General features: G+C 47.5%; 2 protein-coding genes across 6 annotated transcripts; one reads left to right on the top strand and one right to left on the bottom strand.

The window, feature by feature from the left end:
* Positions 1 to 799: 799 nt before the first annotated feature.
* Positions 800 to 5,031, bottom strand: LOC123102463 (probable inactive purple acid phosphatase 1). Its single transcript, XM_044523824.1, has 14 exons — positions 4,796 to 5,031; positions 4,370 to 4,686; positions 4,122 to 4,290; positions 3,963 to 4,054; positions 3,764 to 3,830; positions 3,515 to 3,637; positions 3,302 to 3,394; positions 3,008 to 3,137; positions 2,773 to 2,854; positions 2,555 to 2,687; positions 2,215 to 2,420; positions 2,004 to 2,129; positions 1,600 to 1,909; positions 800 to 1,378 (listed from the first exon to the last, which is right to left on the bottom strand). Exons 2-14 carry the CDS (start codon positions 4,567 to 4,569, stop codon positions 1,067 to 1,069), a joined length of 2,043 nt encoding a protein of 680 aa, XP_044379759.1. The 5' UTR covers positions 4,570 to 4,686; positions 4,796 to 5,031; the 3' UTR covers positions 800 to 1,066.
* Positions 5,007 to 19,263, top strand: LOC123102464 (probable tRNA N6-adenosine threonylcarbamoyltransferase, mitochondrial). Of its 5 annotated transcripts, none has more exons than XM_044523826.1 (16): positions 5,007 to 5,255; positions 5,686 to 5,771; positions 5,939 to 6,231; positions 6,343 to 6,387; positions 6,516 to 6,590; positions 6,672 to 6,768; positions 8,429 to 8,519; positions 9,399 to 9,448; positions 9,848 to 10,038; positions 10,136 to 10,221; positions 16,697 to 16,775; positions 16,850 to 16,933; positions 17,014 to 17,128; positions 17,402 to 17,490; positions 18,112 to 18,239; positions 18,720 to 19,263. In XM_044523826.1, the coding sequence occupies exons 3-16, from the start codon at positions 5,980 to 5,982 to the stop codon at positions 18,886 to 18,888; spliced, it is 1,551 nt and encodes a 516-aa protein (XP_044379761.1). In that variant the 5' UTR covers positions 5,007 to 5,255; positions 5,686 to 5,771; positions 5,939 to 5,979; the 3' UTR covers positions 18,889 to 19,263. The 5 variants fall into 5 exon arrangements, with proteins under 5 accessions (XP_044379761.1, XP_044379760.1, XP_044379765.1 ...); XM_044523825.1 differs by having other exon boundaries at positions 5,905 to 6,231; XM_044523830.1 differs by having other exon boundaries at positions 5,905 to 6,231; positions 18,112 to 18,244.
* The last annotated feature ends 589 nt before the right edge of the window (positions 19,264 to 19,852 follow it).

Raw genomic sequence — 19,852 nt, 5'->3', positions numbered from 1 at the left:
ATGACATCCCATCTATGTTACCACTTATCCTCCTTCCCGCCCTCGTCAATGGTGGCCCCGGTGCTCACACAATCACTATGTGTTTGGATGTTGTCAATCTTAAGGCGTCTCTCTCTCGGCATAAGATAAGAAATCGATTTTTTTTCCGTGAGATTTTGACAAGGCGTGCATGCGGGGTTATAGATGGTTTCTTTCATCTCTAATTCTGGTTTTGCTAAGGTGTTTATTTTCAATCTGGATCGTCACCGGCATGAAATAGAGACGGATCATGCGCTATTGATTAAGGTTGCACCCTAAATAGAATTTTTAAAATGGTTAACAGATAAAATAACACCATATTCAGATTATATGTATTTTCTAATCAAATTTTATATGACATGTTAAATTTGGAGCTAGCGTTTAAAAGATATAGAAAATTTTAAAAAGCATTTGATATTTACTGCGGGTTGATTAACCCAATTATCAGGGGTTTCTGACAAAAGAGGAAATCTGACTTAAAACTGACTCGCGGTTGATTACCAGAAACATCAGGTGCTTTTCTGGAAAATAACTTGACGAACCAAGAATACTTATTTTCTTTATTATTACCTTCGTCATGGTTTATTGGTCCCCTTACTATTTTAAATTTTATATATTTTAAAAATTGATGACTCAATCTTTATTTTTCTAATTATGGTATTATATTATGTAAACTTGAAAAATGTAAGTTCTATAGATTTAAAATTTTGAATTCAGCATCCGTGGTTTGAAACTTAAAAACACAAAATATCAAATTCAAATTTTGAATGTTGTAAGTCCAGAACTGAAACTTAAGAACCGTTTATTTTATTTTATTTCGTATACAGAATTGGAATATTTAAATATCTTACAGACTTGTATTGGGCCACATACACACCAGTTACCAGTAGCACATCGACTGATTCCCCCATCTGAATGTACTGGGGCTTCAGGTAGCCAATACAAGTTTCAAAGCTATGTAAATATCTTAGACACTAGTATTGAGCCACACACAAACCAGCAACCATTAGCAGATCAAACTGATTCCCTGTTTGAAAGTGTTGGGGCTTCAGGAAGCCAGCGTAGTCCTTGGGCAGTTGTCGATGGAGCAAGCCAGGACATCTCGGTAATCCCGCGAAATTGTGAAATGATCATACACATTGCCATCACGGCTTTTCTTGTACTCAAACAGCAAGGATGACTGGTTGAAGGCCGTGAGCTTGGCGAACCCTAAGTCGAAATCCCTGAAGTGACTCCACTGGATATTTGATGTGGTGAATGCTGAATCTGAAATGCTAGCGCCAGCACCACCAACAACCACATGTGTTGTTGCCTTGAACGGGCCACTGTAATGATCCGATGCATCAACGGTGCATTGGCTCTGCAACCAATTAAAGATTGTAACAGGACATATAAGATTGTAACAGACTAACTCTTAAAAATATACTGTACAGGATATGTAAGCTTTATGCCTGTAAACTATAATATTTACAGCAGCATTACCAGCAATAGTACTTACTGGACCTTGTCATTTGAACCAAGTGCAAATGCAATATTCTACAGAAAACTTCAGTCTGGTGCAAATGAAAACTAGGGACATACCTGATAGACTGGACATGTCCTTTCATAGTTATGGACATGACTGTAGAAGGCGAGATCGACCTTGTACTTCTGCCAGAGCTCCTGCAGAGCTTCTCGTCCCATTGGTTCCTCGAATGTGCCCTCTGTCTCATAGTAAGTGCAGGATGAGTACCCAAGAACACGGTGTGCCAGAAAGATGAGCCAGGGCTGCTTCTGCCTGTCGACCGACGACAGGCATTGCTCAATGAACTTGTACTGCTCGGTCCCTGGCCTCCAATCTTCTTCTGTGTTAGCAATGCAGAACCTGAACATGCCATAATCTGTCGCATACCTGAAGAAGGATAGCTGTCTGTCAGTAAATTTCAAGGATTGTACTGTATATCTTAAAAGGAAGACTTATGGCCTCACCGAGTCACAGCATTTACCAGAATTTTGCACGGTTCTCAGCAGGAGTATAGAATACAGTTTGCGCAGGAACACCACATTCTCCACCTGAGTCAAGATTTCCATAGAAAGATCCAGTCCCGGGCCAGTCTCTTTCATGGTTACCACTGAAGAAATGCCCATTCTTGTATTTATGAAACAGTAATACATTTTGATAACAGAGGAAGTTCTGAAATGATATACTAGACTAACCTGCCAATCATGTATGGTACAGTCGATGCAATTGGTTCAATCTGTGAGGTGAACTGATCCCACTGAGACAAGTAGCCATTGGCGTAGCAAATGTCCCCAATGTGAAGCACCATGTCAATGTTTTTTAGGTCTCTAATGATCTGGTTAGTAGTGTTCAGTGAGCCAGGTTGGAAGTCATTGAACTCATTGGAACCATCTGCCTCTGCCTGAAGGAAAAAATGCGAGCACAAAAAATCACTGTAATTCTGATGCAGAAAGAGAATCACCGTAACTGGAAAATGTCTAATTGTTACAAGAAAAATATGAAATAAAACCAAGATGGGCAGGAAATATAATATACCTTTCCCATATCTCCAAATATGACAATTTGTTGCAAGGAATCTTGCCCAGGATAAGGTGATGCTTTAAAGCTATATAACTTGCTCCAGATGTGGGTACCATTTGGTAACCTATGGCCAAGCCTGTAGGTATACCTGAAAATTTTTAAGTAACCATTTCTTAGTAGCTGGATGCATCACAATTTCAAAACAGGTTAAAGTGAAAAGATAGACAACACACTTGGAGTCTGGCCACAGATCCTTCAAGAAACTAGTATGAATGTAACCCGGATGGCGCCAACCAACAGTTCGAGCAGGTGCTCCTACATGTGCAGATTAGAAGTAAGGTGTTTGATTCAAAACAAAAACAAATGACCTCAGAAAACCTTTGAGCAGATTCTCAGTTATGTTGACGGTGTAAATTCTGAACTACGATCATCTCATCTCTTAAGAAGAATAGGGAAATAGTGACATACCGCACATGCTATTTCTGTTGAATGTTAATGTTCCGGCTGGGGAAAGAAACTGAGGCCCGCCTTTAGCACCCCATTCAACAAAAGGAACTGCTTCTTTTATATCGTATCCACTTGTCCAGGTGATTGTCATCTACAATAGTACTAGTACAGTTACCTTAGATAACTGAAGACAGTTATCTTGTATAGCTAGCTTCAATGCTGAATTGAGAATAATAATACGATGCATATTCTCATGAAAAACAGCCACACAATTCAAAACGGTCATTTCGATGGTGAATTTATAGGCAAGCTTACTTCATCCCAAGACTTCCCTTGTGCCAAACGTGGGTAGACAGGTGCCTTTGGGTTCGCAAAGGTGACCATATTTGAGACAGCAATCAGCTTGGGCTGTTACAGGTGAGGACAGGATTGGACATTTTTCAGTCTCAGGAATATGACGAGTATATTTTTGGTTAGATCAGAGTTGTTATTATGTAGAGAAGTTGAGGTAACACAGTATAGCCTTGCCTTCATCAGACCACCAGAAAAGAGTGCAAAAGAGAAGTCTTCCCTCTGGTTGATCAACTGAAGCTTCAAGTTTCCCTTCCCAGACCTGTTATAGCCATCATTCTTGAACTTTGCAAATTGGTACTGCAATGAAGATAGGAAAGGAAAAGGTTAATGTTCGAAACGGAAGTATCCCAGAGTCTGAATCCTGGCATAGAACTATATCTGAAGCTCAATTAGCCAAATCGAACAGGAAAAAATAATGCCAACCTTGATAGGTGCTGTGCATAGCACTGGAGGTTGTTGTCTCTCATTTTCAGGCTCGCAGATCGCATCACTAATTTTTTTTCAAAAAAGAAACAACAAATCAAATAATACGTAAGATCTTAGGTGCATCTCTGAATGCCTAGGTGGATTGAGATCATGTTACAACAGATTTGCCTCCGCGCAGATATACCAATATTATTACCTGAAATTGGCAGGAGAAAACACACCAATCCAGTCGTCATCAGAGGGATTTGGATGGAAGAACTCTACCTCTACCCATTCGCTGCTCTCGCCCTGCAGGATGGCATCACATCACTGTGAAACTGTTGAACAAGAGTGGTGAGAAGTGGGGCATGCTAACCTTGAGCCCAAGAACCAACGGGGACGCCTTTACATGCACCGAGTCATCGATGGCGAGGGTTGTTCTCTCAACTGCGATCCTCGACAGCGGCTGCTCGCCGCCCGGAAGAGCCGCGGCACAAACAAACAGCCATATGACGACCACCCACAGCCTCATTTCGTCGAGAAGCCTGAACACTCCCAACTAAGACAACAATCGAAGAAGAACAAGAAGAAGAAAAGAGCAAGCATATAGACTGCAACACCTACCTGTAATTTCGAACCATTTCTGGCGATCGCCAGGAGAAGGAGAAGGAGAAAGTATACCAACAAGAGACAGCAGCTTTATTATGATACGAGCATATGCGTGGGTAGTGCAACTTAGTTGAGTGACCGAGTGTGCAGGATTGGAGGAACCGAGGAAGAATGCACAAATATACAGCCAATGATTGAGGTAGGCGTGTAGGCATAGGATACCATCCGTTGCTCCCAAGAAGACAAACTGAGATTGAAAAATGGCGTCAAGAAAGACCATAATAGTTGACTGACTCTGTCAGTGTCAGCATTTCCTTTTTTCTTTGCGAGGGCTGTCAATGTCAGTACAGTACTGGTGAAGATTAGTTTGACAGACCTAGAGAAAAGATCATTCGGTAAGGATTAATTGTATTAGAGATAAATGCTTCTTGATCAAATTACCAGGCAAACCCTGAGAGCAAGAACCGTGGCGTCGACGTGGCTCTCTGACGGTCTTCGACAGAGGTTGTTCGCAGCCATGGAGCGCATGAACATGTGCCAAGAAGCATCCATAGCATAGCATGGAACTTGCTCGAACAGGTGGTGGGCGACGGAGGAGGGGAACAGTCACGCCGGTCATCATTCGCGCGTACACCCGCGCGCCGCTCATGTTCCAGACCCGACGCCGTGCTGTTCGGCCTGGCCTGCGAGCGCGGCGCCGACGGCGCACGCGAACACGCCGGCCTGGAGGATGGTGGCAGCGAGCGGCCGGCTGTTGGGCCGCCCACGGCCGAGCTCGCCCGGGCCAGTCACCTCCCGAGGTGCGAAACGTTTTTCTTTTCTTTTCTCACCGTCCCCACAGGAACAGAGAGCTACCCAATCCTCACCCGCGGCAGAGAAGGCAGCGGCGGCGCGCGTCGAGGTGCAGCCACTCTCCCCTCTCTCTCTCCCCCTCTGTAATCCCTTCTCTATCTCTATGGTACGGCGGCCGGCCGGCGGGTCGCGATAGGTGAGCGACGGTGGCGCGCGTCGAGGGGATGGTCGTGGGCGGGAGGGGAGTGAGACAGTCAGTGGACGGTGAGGGATGGGTGGTGCGCGGGAGCCGGGAGGCGAACTGGCAGATGGCGAGGCGGAAGGCCGGTGCGGCGAGGGTTGGGTCCGGGACGGCGACGGGCAGCCCGTGAATGAGGCAGACGGCGGCGAACTCCGGCGCGGGGGTGAGGTGGCTTATGCTATGGCCGGGGGTTGCCATTGGATCGGAATTTCAGTTCTCGACACTGGGCGTGGAGTGGGGCTCTCCTCTGTACTTCTCTGCGCCGGCTCTGACCCCCACCCTCTCTTTCTCTCTTCAGCTAGCACCGAGCGATTCTCCTGGGAGCACCTAGCCGGCCAAGATAACAAGCACAGCAGCCCCGTTTCTCTCCCTCAAAAAGCAGAGGTATAACAAGCACACAGGAACTCCATTGCTGTTGTTTGGTTCTATTCTTTGATCGTTTGACAGTGAGCATGATATATTCTTCTATTCTGTATGTGTATGGATTGTGAGGAATATTTGCTATGTGCATGGACAGTGAGCATGGTTCATCCATTTGATTGTGTTCCCAGCTGAGGCTGCTTGGTCATCTGCTGGAACGGCGCCTGGAAAAATGGCGTCCACCCTTCTCCCGACCTTATTGCCGCCAGTTTCACGTGCCGTCGCCTTCCTCCTCCGAACCCCACCAAAACCCTTCCGCTCTCACCATCCGCTTTTCCGCAGCCTCCCCGCCTCAGCTTCTTCCCCATCAACCCCTCCTACTTACCACTCCCTCGTCACCATGGCCTCCGCGGGTATCCCTGCGCGCCGGGACCTCCTCATGCTTGGCATTGAGACCAGCTGTGATGACACTGCTGCTGCCGTGGTATGCATTGCTCATTTGCTGTCCCATTTCTGTCCAGTCACTTCTATTTGTGGTCGAACCTTCCAGGTTTTATGCTTACGGCATGTCTCTATGATGCTTGGTTGGTTGCAGGTTAGAGGCGATGGGGAGATCCTTAGCCAAGCGATTGCTTCCCAAGTAAGGATTTGCTTTTCAGTTCACATTCTCTCCAGATGTTCCATGTCTAATTCTATTGAGATCAAGAACTTTTGGCAAACATTTGTATCCTTTACATGTTGCTGATCGTACTGTTGTGTGTTTGGAAGTCAGATTTGCTTGTGAAATGGGGCGGTGTCGCTCCTAAGATGGCCGAAGAAGCTCATGCGCTTGCTATTGATCAGGTTTTGTCTTCCTTTAAGAAGATGGATGACCTTAAGTCTAAGATGTTTGTGTTAACTGTCTTATATGTCCTTGTCTTGCAGGTTGTTCAGAAAGCACTCGATGACGCAAATGTGTCAGAGACTGATCTTTCTGCTGTGGCCGTGACCATTGGACCAGGGCTTAGTCTATGCCTTAGAGGTTCCTGTTTTTGCTATTCTGACTTGCTTAAAATAAATATGAATTACTGATGTTTTCCATCGCATGCTACTAAAATAAGGAAATGTCTGTTCGTCAGTTACCAAATTCAACTTTTATCCTCGCAAAAAAAGAAACTTAACTTGTAAGTTTGCACATCGGATACTTTTATCAGTTAGGTTTTAGGCATGGTGACAGTGGTCCGAGTGAGTTAAAGTTAATCAAAGAATCTTGCCATTCACTTAAAGAACTGTTTTGGATAATTTAGTGTTGACTTTCTTGAAGTGACCATTTTGTGTCAAATGTTGTCATATGACCTGGGATGTGCCAGATTTCTAGGATGGATGATGGTGGTGTGTGTGCGAGTATCACAACTCGAAAGCCAATTTTTGCTGCTTCCATGTTTTATATGTATCACACTATCAGTTCAAGGGCTGACTTAAGTTTAATCTGTCACATGTGATCTTCATTTTCTTTCTTTGTGGTACTTAAGCAAAACTGTTTTAGGTGTAGTGCATTTTTATCACTAGCCTGTCGGCCCTTTAGCTTTTTTAGTAATTCCTTCTTACATGCAGACACAGTCATATTAGAACTGTTTTGCTATCCATGTGCCAGAGCCATGAGTTGGTTGCGAGATCTTATGGGTTTCACCACTAGCCTAGCCCAACTTGTTTGGGACTAAAGGCTTTGTTGTTGTTGTTTTGTTGTTGTTTATTGAACTGGCATATTAGATAGGAAGAAGGTATACATTTTTAGTCTGTCAACTTTGTAAATTCTAAATTTGGTCCGTCAACTCTGTAGTCTGTACTTGATAAGTTTGTCCCTCAAATATGTCAAAACCGTCTAGATTCGATCCCTTGCGACACTGAAAGTGGTTTTGACAGTGACTTGGCTGTGGTTTCACACACGTGACAGCGCAGCTAGCAAAAAAATAAAATAGAAAGGGAAATGTTCCTAAAAGTTAATTAAATTAAATATTTTAGAAATTGAAAAAATGTGTAACGTCCATAGATACTGGAAAGCCCCTAGGTTTGGTTTTTTTAAAAGCATTTCTTTTTCTATATTTTTTGCCATCCTTAAAATTCTCAGATTTTTTGGTAACTGAATAGTCTGTTTTCCTGACTTCTGAAATAATATTAAAATAGGTAATCTATTTTTCCTGTTTTTTATTTTTGTTGGCTGACCTTTCGAAAAGAACTTCAATATTTGATTTCCCCCCTCCCGTCATAATCCCCCCCCCCCCCCCACTCACACACGATCTTTTGTGGTACCCACTTCTGTGAAACAGCGCCAAATCATGATCAAAACAGCATTCAGTGGGGCAAGCGGGGCGGATTCGGGACGATTTTGAATACTCGAGGGACCAAACTTACCCTATATAGAGTTGACGGATGAAAAATTGACTTCTTCATTATAACATATGCAGTCTACTTACCCACTCAATAAGAATTGGTCATGTTTTTATTTTTTATTTTTATAGAACCATGCCAAGTAGATCACTGTATCTTTTGATTTATTTGGGACACTCTTGAAGCTGGAGAGAAACCATTTTCTATTTGTTCTATTGTTTATGTGACTGCAAGACTTCGGTTAAAGCTTGCAAGTATGTTAATCTTTTTTCTGTTTTTTTGTATGGGAGTGTAATTACCTCTCTAAATTGCAGTTGGTGTTCACAAAGCTCGGAAAATAGCAAAAGTATTTGGCTTGCCTATTGTTGGAGTTCACCATATGGAGGCACATGCTTTAGTTTCCAGGTAAACATTTAACTTCTGACATATTTTTAAGTGACGCACAATTTGTTTGATGAGTTCAACATCACATAGAATAAGCTATATAGGAATTTTTTTTTGGTTCGAGGACACAATGTGTTTTCATGTAACTTGAAAAACCAGATTCCAAAAGTGTTTATTTGTGTGGATTTTCTTTTACAGCTACTTTTTTTAGAAGCACAGTACAGATGCAGACGCTCACATACATGCATGCAGTCACCCCTATGAACGCACGCACGGACACCCTACCGACCTACCCCTATGAGCACCTCCGAGAAACCAAGCAGGCAAATCTTGAGATTGACGAAATCGCCACAGACACTGTTGCCGGAAAGCCTGGAATAAATCCAGGAAAATGCAACCACCCGTGTCAAGTCTAGGACTTGAACCTGGGTGGGCAGGTTCCACCACAAGGAACCTAGTCATCTGAGCTATGCTTACAAACTCCTTGTAGGTCCTACATTATGTTTTCCCCTTAAAATAGCTGCGAACTTATCGAGACATTGAACTAAGTCTAGCACAAGCTGCGACAACTGAAAATTGAACTATTTTATAATGATACAACCTCCAAAGATTGAACTAAATTCTACTCTATAGCTACACTTTGACTTTGAGTAGGAAAGTATTTACGTCTACTGTCTACAAGCTATTTCTCAGTATCATATCTGTTTCCAGCATGCCTTGTTGTGAACTTATGATGTGAAAATTCGTAGTTTAATTACTTCAAATATGGTAAACATGTTTCATATTTGTGACAAAGGCCTATCTCTGTAAACATATAAAAAAAGCAGCACACGTGTCTGCCATACTTCTAATGATATTGCATTACTGAATTATAGATTAATGTGGTTTGATCCTTGTCAGGCTAGTGAACAAGGACCTTGATTACCCTTTTTTAGCTCTTCTAATTTCAGGTATATGCTAATTAGTACCATGTCTCAGTATTCTATACCATGATCTAGCTTAATTTTCTTATTCCAGAGAAGCTTGCAGTTGTAAATTACGATAGCAATAATGCCGTAGAAGATACGCAGTCATTCTTTTCCTGCCTGTCGGAGTCCAAAGCCAGCCATTATGTTATGCCTTATTGCAATGATTGAACTGTGACTAATATTTTCACTCATACAAATTGAAGTTTCGATCCACTAAATTTTTATATTTTTTATTCAAAATAATTTAATGCAAAACCGCATCAGCCTAAGTTCATGAAGAGATGTCTTAATCTAGCAGACATGCTAGTTTTGATACTGACACTGGAATAATTGTGTTTGCTTTTTTTTTATGACGTTGCGCTAAGTAGTTAGTATGTACAGGAGGACACAATCTTCTTGTTCTCGCTCAGAACCTTGGTGAGTATGTTCAACTGGGAACTACAATAGATGATGCAATTGGTGAGGCATATGACAAGTCAGCAAGATGGCTGGGTCTTGATATACGGAAAGGTGGTGGTCCTGCTCTTGAGGAGCTTGCCCTAGAAGGTGATCCAAATTCTATTAAATTCACAGTAAGTTTGCAGGTGTAATTTCACAGTAATTGTGTTTGCTTGCCCTTAATCTTAGTTCAATTTGACATGTTACTTGCCCTTTTTTGCACACCTCTAGGTTCCGATGCGACAACAGAAAGATTGCAATTTCTCTTATGCTGGTCTGAAGACTCAAGTTCGATTGGCTATTGAATCCAGAAATCTGTATGACTTTGTCATTCCCTTTAGTTGCACCATTTGTTTCATCATCTTCATGATAATGTTAGGAGCTAGGGTTCTGCCCTGCCTAGGGCGTAGGGTGTAGGGGAAGGAGGGAGTTGGGCGAGGGCTGGAGCGCGGCGGCCGGCGGCGAGGCGCCGTCCTTGCGGTTGGGGCGGCGGCGGCGCAGGAAGGAGGCGGCTAGGGTTAGGGTTCCGGCTCCTCTGGGAGCCTGGCAATAGAATAGTCTTATTGCTTAATTCTCAAAATAGTCTTACAGCTCGTATATATAACCATAATCTGAAAATAAAACTAAGATAACTTGCGGGCCTAAGCCTGCCTGTTGGGCCTCCTGCGGCCATAGACCTAGCCGGTCATAACATCTCTCCCGGCCTGCGCAAACAGCTCGTCCTCGAGCTGAAAGTCGGGGTAGTGCTGGCGGAACTCCTCGCGCTGCTCCCAAGTAGCGTCCTCCTTTGGTAGTCCAGTCCACCGGATCAACACATACCAGGAGGCTCGGCGCAGCTGAGCCTTCAACGCCTTCTCTGGCTCAGGAAGGAGACGCCCGTCCGTGATCGGTGGGAGCGCCGGCGGTGCCGCGGGTGGCTCGCCGCGGAATGGCTTGAGCAGCCTGACATGGAAGACATCATGGATCCGCGCGCCTGTCGGAAGCTGCAGACGGTAAGCCACTTTCCCAATGCGTTCCAGGATCGCAAAGGGACCGGCATAGCGAGGACCGAGCTTCTTCCTCGCGCATGGGTCCAAGGACTGCGTAGAGCGGTGAAGTAGACGCAGCCAGACCCAATCACCCACCGCGTACTCCGCCTCGCGATGGTGGCCATCATAGTAACGTTTGGCCAACTGCTGGGCCTGCAGGAGTCGTTGCTGGACCTCCGCGAGCATCTCATCACGGCTCCTCAGAAGAGCCCCGGCTACCTCGGTCCGTGCCGAGGCCGGATCAACCGGAAGGATCGGCGGGGGCGGCCGGCCATACACCACCTCAAAGGGCGTAGCACGGAGGGCGGAGTGATAAGAGGTTTTGTAGCAGTACTCCGCCCACGACAGCCAGTCCACCCATGCGCGCGGGCGATCACCTGTAACACAACGCAAATACATGGCAATCACCTTGTTAACGATCTCAGACTGGCCGTCCGTCTGAGGGTGGAAGGTGGTGCTCAGGCGTAGCTTCACGCCCGCCAGCCGGAAAAGGTCACGCCACACGTATCCCGTGAACACGGGGTCCCGATCACTGACGATCGAAGAAGGGAACCCGTGGAGGCGGACAATGCCATCGAAGAAGGCCCGTGCGACAGATGCCGCTGAATATGGATGGCCAAGCGCGATGAAATGAGCATACTTGGAGAAGCGGTCGACCACCGTGAGAATGACGGACTTGCCGCCCACCTTGGGGAGGCCCTCGATGAAGTCCATGGAGATGTCCGCCCAAACCTGAGATGGGACCTCCAAGGGCTGAAGCATGCCAGCCGGCCGTAGAGTCTCCGACTTGTTGCGCTGGCACGTCACACACGACCGTACCCAGTCACGGACCAGGGCACGATCACCGGGAATGTAGAAGTCGGCGCGGAGACGATGGAGCGCCTTCTGCACTCCCTCATGGCCTGCCGAGTGAGCGAGGCGCAGCACCTGCTGGCGAAGATCGTCGTGCACCGGAATGAAGACCCGGCGCCCATGGAGAAGCAGGCCATCGGCGAGGCGCCACGGCTCCTCCAGCTCTCCCGCCGCCAGCTGCTGCTGCAGGAGGAGGGAGTCGGCCGCGGCCGCGGTCGCCCGGCGGATGTCGGCGTAGAGGGCGAAGGAGGGCCCGGTGATGATGCAGAAGGCCGCCCCCTCCGCCGCACCGTCGTCCACATCGGCGTCACGCCGAGACAGGGCGTCGGCGACGGTGTTAAGGCGACCCGGCCGGTACTCGACGGTGAAGTCAAAGCCAAAGAGTTTACTGATCCATTGGTGCTGGGGCACCGTCGAGAGCCTCTGATCCAACATGAACTTGAGGCTGTAATGGTCCGTGCGGATCTGGAAAGAGCGACCCCAAAGATAGGGCCGCCAATGGCGTACTGCCTGCACCAACCCAATGAGCTCACGCTCATATGCCGCCAACTTGAGATGGCGTGCGGCAAAGGGGCGGCTGAAGAAAGCGAGGGGTCCCTCGCCCTGGTGGAGGACCGCACCGAACCCCGCACCGGAAGCGTCGCAGTCGACGGTGAAGGGGAGGCCAAAATCCGGCATCTGCAGTACGGGTCCCGTCGTGAGGGCCCCCTTGAGGGCCTCGAATGCTGAAGTGGCCTCCGCATCCCAAGAGAAGGCGTCGCGACGGAGGAGACGCGTGAGCGGGGCCGCGATGAGGCCAAATTCCTGGATGAACTTCCGGTAGTACCCCGCGAGGCCAAGGAACCCGTGAAGAGCCCGCGGAGACTGCGGGATCGGCCAGGCGGCGACGGCCGCCACCTTGTCGGCGTCCATGGCCACTCCCTCGGCCGAGATGACATGGCCGAGGTAAGCGACCGAAGGTGTCCCGAACGAGCACTTCGAGCGCTTAAGATGAAGATGATGCGCCCGAAGCTCGTTGAAGACGATGGCCACATGCTGGAGGTGCTCTGCCCAAGAGGCGCTGTAGATAAGAATGTCATCAAAGAAAACGAGCACAAACCGACGTAAGTAGGGCCGGAGGACATCGTTCATCAAGGCCTGAAATGTCGCCGGGGCGTTGGAGAGGCCAAAGGGCATCACCAAGAACTCGAAGTGGCCGTGATGAGTCCGAAACGCCGTCTTGGCGATGTCGTCTGGATGCATGCGCACCTGATGATACCCCGACCGGAGGTCCAGCTTGGTGAAGAAGCGCGCCCCGTGTAGCTCGTCGAGAAGCTCATCGACAACCGGAATAGGTAACTTGTCCTTCAATGTGAGAGCATTAAGGGCGCGGTAGTCGATGCAGAAACGCCACGTGCCATCCGACTTACGAACGAGGAGGACCGGTGCTGTAAACGGGGACGTGGAGATGCGGATGATGCCGGCGGCAAGCATGAGTGCACACTGCCGCTCCAACTCGTCCTTCTGCAGCTGTGGATACCGGTAAGGCCGTACGGCCACAGGGGCCGATCCCGGAAGGAGGTGAATACGGTGGTCGTAGATCCGGGCCGGTGGCAGACCCTGTGGCTCCTCAAAGAGATCCCGGTGCTGCTGCAGGAGTCCGTCCAAGAGCGGATGCTCGGCCTCCGTGGTTGTCGCGGCCAGCTGAAGAGGGGGTGCGGGTGCGGCCCCCCTAATGCCCTCCCACCGAATGCGACGACCCAAACGCCAGAAGGTCATCGTCAGCGCGTCGAAGTCCCAAAGAATAGGACCCAACGTGCGCAAGAAGTCGACGCCGAGGATGAAGTCGAAGCAGCCCAAATCGATGCCGGCGCAGGTGATGGTGAAGTGCTCGTCACCGATAGTGATGGGCACGTCGCGGGCGAGCCCGTGGCAGCATAGACGGTCGCCATTAGCGACAGTGACCCGCAACTGCTCCCCTCCGGTCGGCTGGAGCGCAAGACGCCGCATGGTGGCCTCCGGCAGGAAATTATGCGTGGAACCTGTGTCCAGGAGGGCCACCAGGCGCTCGCCATGGATCATGACCGGTAAAAGCATCGTCCGTTCATCACGGATGCCGGCCAGCGCGTGAAGGGACACCACGAGGGCGGTAGCCGGGGCCGGTGCGGGTGCCGCTGCAGGCTCCGCAAGAGTCGGGGCGCCGAGGTCAGCCTCCGGGGTGTCATCCTCGGTCTTGTCCGTCGTCTCCAGGTAGAAGAGGCGCGGGCAAACATGGCCCGACGCATAGGGCGCATCGTAGTTGAAGCACAGGCCCAAGCGCCTGCGTTCTAGCTGCTCCGCCTGAGTGAGGCGCCGGAACGGCCGCGTCGGGGCCGGGGTAGCGGCCGGGGCGGTGGTAGAGGACGCCGGCGCTGCCGGAGGCGGACGGCCCCCACGTGGCGCGGATGGCCGCGTCGACGTCAAGGCCTGGGCACGCTGCTCGAACGCCCGCGCATAGTACATGGCTGTCTGAAGGTCTTGTGGTCCCTTCATCTCGACGTCCACGCGGATGTGGTCGGGAAGGCCGCCGACGAAGAGCTCCGCCCGCTGTAAGGCTGTCACACCCGGCGCGTGGCACGCTAGATCCTGGAAGCGGTCGGCGAAATCCTGCACCGTGGAGGTGAACGGTAGGCGGCCCAACTCGGCCAAGCGGCTCCCGCGTACCGGTGGTCCGAATCGAAGAAGACATAGCTCGCGGAAGCGATCCCACGGTGGCATGCCGCCCTCGTCCTGCTCGAGGGCGTAGTACCATGTCTGGGCGGCCCCGCGGAGATGGTAGGAAGCCAGCCATGTGCGCTCGGACGCGGGCGTGCGCTGTCCACGGAAGAACTGGTCACATTGGTTGAGCCAGTTAAGCGGGTCGTCCGAACCGTCGTACGTGGCGAAGTCGATTTTTGCGAACCGGGGCGGTTGCTGGTGTGGCGCGCCCGGGCCCACTGCCTCGGCGGTACGGAGGGCGGATGACGGCGCCTGGTCCAGGGTGGAAGGCCCGTCATAGTGCCCTGTGACGCCCGACGCCTCGGGCTGCCCCTGGACCCCTGACGGCGGCCCGTGGAGCCAGTCGGGAAGCGGCGATGGTGACGAAGGGAAGCGGACCTCCTGGATCGGAAGGCCGCTCGGCGAGGACCCGCCCGAGCCAGGGTTGGGCGGTGGCGGTGGTGGAACTGGCACCGTGGCCGCCGGAAGGAACGGCGCGGTGGAGGGTGGCGCGGACGGCGGGGTCCAGGTCGGCTACTGTGGTCCTTGGACGGTGGCGGGGGGCGCGGTTGGCGCCGAGAACGGCGTCAGCCACTGCGGCCAAGGCAGCGTCGAAGCCGCCGGGGCGGGAAGCCGCCGGTGAGGGCCGCCGGTACTGAGTACCACGGCAGCGCCTGCTGTCCCGCGGCCGCGGCCTGATGCAGCGGTGGAGGCGGTCCATACGGGCTGGCCAAGTAGAGGCGGATGCCCTGGACCGCCACGACGAGGTCATTGAGCACGCCGGCCATAGCCTCCGGTGTGAATTGCGACAGTGCTGGGGAAGGCGGCGGCGATGGTTGCTGGATGGGAAGGTGCGGCTGGCCTGGCCCGGCGTGGTGTCGGGGGCGGAGGAGAGCGGCGCTGATAGGGAGGCCGTAGTACCCGGCGACGTGGCGGCGGTGGTGGAGGAATCGGCGGCAGCGGCGGTGGGGGAGGCGTGGGGGATCGGCGGCGGCGGTGGGGGAGGCGTGGGGGATCGGCGGCGGCGGTGGTGGGATTGGCGGGGAAGACATGGTCGAAACCGGGGTACCTGATACCAAGGTGTTAGGAGTTAGGGTTCTGCCCTGCCTAGGGCGTAGGGTGTAGGGGAAGGAGGGAGTTGGGCGAGGGCTGGAGTGCGGCGGCCGGCGGCGAGGCGCCGTCCTTGCGGTTGGGGCGGCGGCGGCGCAGGAAGGAGGCGGCTAGGGTTAGGGTTCCGGCTCCTCTGGGAGCCTGGCAATAGAAATAGTCTTATTGCTTAATTCTCAAAATAGTCTTACAGCTCGTATATATAACCATAATCTGAAAATAAAACTAAGATAACTTGCGGGCCTAAGCCTGCCTGTTGGGCCTCCTGCGGCCATAGACCTGGCCGGTCATAACAGATAAGATGAACACACCTGTGGCTGTCTTCCATACAACCTTGCATTTTGCCATTTGGCATGCTGTTTGTTCCTTATTTATTTATCCTTGAAATTTATTATTTTTTATGCTACACCTCAGATTTTCAAACGCAACTTCATTTGGAACTCTCAATAGTATACATGTATTCCCCTGCAAAAAAATAGTATACATGTATTCTTATTTACTCCCATTTTTTGTTTGTTTAATGTAGTTGGGGTTGTAACTTGAAACTTGTACTGGAGAGCCTACCCATTTAGTAACCCAATGTCAAACACACAAAGTTCATTTTTTAGAGAACATTCATACAAAGTACACAATGTACAATGATCTGCGGTGGAAATGTTTGCTAAGCAAGGTTTACATATTATTGGAATTTGGAAATCCTTTCGTATGAATAATGCCATACAGATGTGGTAGCATTCTTGTGAACCAAATCACAAGAACGGTACTGGTGGGAAGAGTGATGCAACTGATGCTTAAAACATCATAGAATGTTTTTTTCATGGGAATCATCTTACATCTTTCAAGCAGTGACAATTTGACACCTTAATTTGTTGAATAAATTATGCCCTGATAAACTGAACATTTCCAACGGGACTACAGACGAAGTAGGCTAAGTAACCAAATATATCAGTTTGTTTGAAATGAGTGAGGGTACAAGATGCCTTACTGTATTTAACTAATTATCGGTGAAGGAAAAATTTGCAATCAGGGTCGGTGAGTCGCTATGCTGTGATTATTAATTAACTGTGTTGCCATTTTTACACCATTGTAGGTGCACAGATGATATCCCCATTTCTTCTGCAACAGAAGAAGACAGACAACTAAGGGCGAACATTGCTGCCTCTTTTCAGGTTTAGTATCATGGATATTGTACTCGTTGTCCAGGAGGACTCTGATAAGTTTCTGATAATTTTAACTTGTGCAGCGGATTGCTGTTCTACATTTGGAGGATAGATGCCAGCGAGCAGTTGAATGGGCATTGAAGATGAAACCTTCAATTAAAAACTTTGTAATGCAGATATCTTGTTGCTGTTAAATTCAGTCACTTTTCTTAATTCATCCAGTGGTTAATCGATTCAATTATTAAAGGTTGTTTCAGGTGGTGTTGCTTCTAACCAGTATGTTAGGACCCGCTTGAATCATATTGCTGAGAAGAATGGCCTACAGCTCGTATCCCCTCCCCCAAGTCTTTGTACTGACAATGGTAATGAGTTTATTGTTATGAGCTGTAAATATTAATATTCAATCACACTGTCAGTAAAAGCATATAATATTCAAAATCAACTTTGATGAAACTCAGCACAGTTCTTTGTTTCTCAGTCTATACCCTAGGCTGTATTCCCTTTTTATTTTGAAGCATGTGAATGACTTATCCTGACCATTTCTGCCAACTTTGCAGTTATTCCCATAACTGTGATAAACTATCAGATATCTTTTTTTAACTAGTAAAATATGCTATGTTCCTTTATATGCATAGGTGTCATGATTGCTTGGACTGGAATCGAGCACTTTGTTGCCGGTAGATTTGAAGATCCACCTCCCGCTGATGAGCCTGATGATATGCAGGTAACCTAACCAAGCAGTAATCACAGTTGATAAAATCAACTGCATAATGGATGAGTTAAGGTAACTTAAAAAATAAATGCACAAAGTAACTGATTAAATTCCACTATAGGGAGCTCCATTATGTATTTATTTATAGTTGCATTATTTTGTTTTTCATTGTAAGCTCTGAGTTTTTAAATATTATTATTTGGTTGTTTTGTTAATTCAGATGTATGATCAGCTCCTTTTTAAAGCTAAATAGTTACTTGGATAAAAAAGATTTGGTATGTCAATGAAGAATGTAAATATAAAATCAATGGTGATTCCATCATCATCAAAGGTTGAAGAGTTAAATATGTCAAATTCTTATACTTGGTTTGGAACTTTGAATAGCGTTGACAAACTAGCTCTTAGAAAAACAGATAAGAATTTGGCATGATTGTTGAAGCTTGGTCATTTAATATAGGGTATGAGCACCCGGCTTTCTTGTTTCCTTCATTGGAATCGTAGGCACTTCTGAATCAGGCCCTTGTCTTGTACTGATAAGTGTCTCGCACTGAGTATTTAAGATCTGATGCAGAACTTACAGGTTTTGTTCTGGTTGTTCTGCTAGTATCCTCCCTGATCAGTTGTCTGCTGCAGTATGACTTGCGTCCAAGATGGCCACTTGGTGAGGAACATTCAGAAGGAAGAAGTGTTTCACGATCACTGAAAACGGCTAGGATCCATCCATCACTTACATCCATGACACACAGCTCTCTCCACAACTAGTATGGTTAGATCATTGATCCTTGCTCTTTGCTGTCGTTGAGTTCCACATCATCCAGTTTTGGGACCTTTACTTGGGTAGCACAGCTCACCTTTATTTGTCATGGTAGTAATTAGCTGCAAAGGCATGAGCTGACTAGTTGTTCATTTGTTCATATACAAGTTGTTTACCGCGCCATGACCTGATATTTGAGCATCCATGTTAAATGATTGCAATCATTAATGGGTGGGTGGAAATTAATGTATTTATAGGATACCAATTATTACTTTTCTAGTGTTATATGTGTATAACTGAAGAGTAAACAAGCATTTGTTGTTATGTAGGAGTATTGTATAACTGAAGAGTAAACAAGTATTTGTTGTTATGTAGGAGTATTATTCTTTATATGATTATTCTGACACATGAACCGCATCATGATGTGCATGAAAAGGATATGTAGAGGAGGCATGTTTCCCTAAATTATTTTTATTTGTGGTTGCAGTGTTGATATTCTGGATCAAAATACAATTGCATCTCACAAGGAACTGCATATCAACATGTCACAAGGAAGAAGAACCGTCTACATAGAAGGCGCCCAAACCTTGGGCAACTTGTTAAGTTCTACTTACATGCACATGGATCAGAGTTTGAGAAATAGAACGCTTACCTGATGATCCTGCAGGACTGCATTGGCTGCTATCGGTCTGAAGCTTCTTGCATCTTGATTCATATTCTGCTAGAAATACTCTTGTAGAAAGTGCTCAGGCTCTAAATAAAAAGTAAGCATTGCGAGACATGAAAGGGTGGAAGTACAGCTGCCAACTTGGATTTTTAGCTGTCCTAATGAGTCACATCGTTCATGATGGAAGTGCTATTTTTCTTCAGCGTTTTTTTACAGGACTGTATTTGAAAGTCATGTGGATACTGTACCAAAAGGCAACTGAAACAATCAACAATGAATGAACTACAACGCGAATACAGTCCAGTGGATACTGTACCAAAAGGCAACTGAAACAATCAACAATGAATGAATTACAACGCGAATACACCGTTGTGTTTATGTGTCATGCTCTTTTTACAGGACTGTATTTGAAATAAGACACCGTTGCTTACATGTTCTAGGGTACTAAAACTGTAGAGTGCTTGTATGCTCATAGATATAGACAGACCTAGCTAAAAATGTGTTTTCAGAGAGTGCTTTTGTATGTGTATTGGGTTGCTTTTATATATATATATATATATATATATATATATATATATATATATATATATATATATATATATATATATATATATATATATATATATATATATACAGGTCTGTTGTTCAAAATAAGACACCGTTTGCTTATATGTTCAGGGTTGCTAAAAATGTGTTTTCAGAGAGCGCTTCTATATGAGTTGTCAGAGAGAGACTAGCAAACAACACGGTAGAGGTTCTGAAAGATTCTCAGAGAACTGCATATTCAACGCTTTGGTTTAATTGCTATTCTTTTTTTTGAGAGACTGAAATGCATACTCGCTGCATCTGTTTTTGGGTTTATTTTTGCATTTTTTTTCTCAAAAGAGGGGGAATGGACTGCACTGGGTTGCCTTTTTTATCTCCCTCCGATCTAAATTAATTGACACAACTCT

This window comes from Triticum aestivum, chromosome 5A (assembly GCF_018294505.1).
Source record: "Triticum aestivum cultivar Chinese Spring chromosome 5A, IWGSC CS RefSeq v2.1, whole genome shotgun sequence".
Lineage (NCBI taxonomy): Eukaryota > Viridiplantae > Streptophyta > Magnoliopsida > Poales > Poaceae > Triticum > Triticum aestivum.
This window is presented reverse-complemented; position numbering and strand designations above follow the sequence as displayed.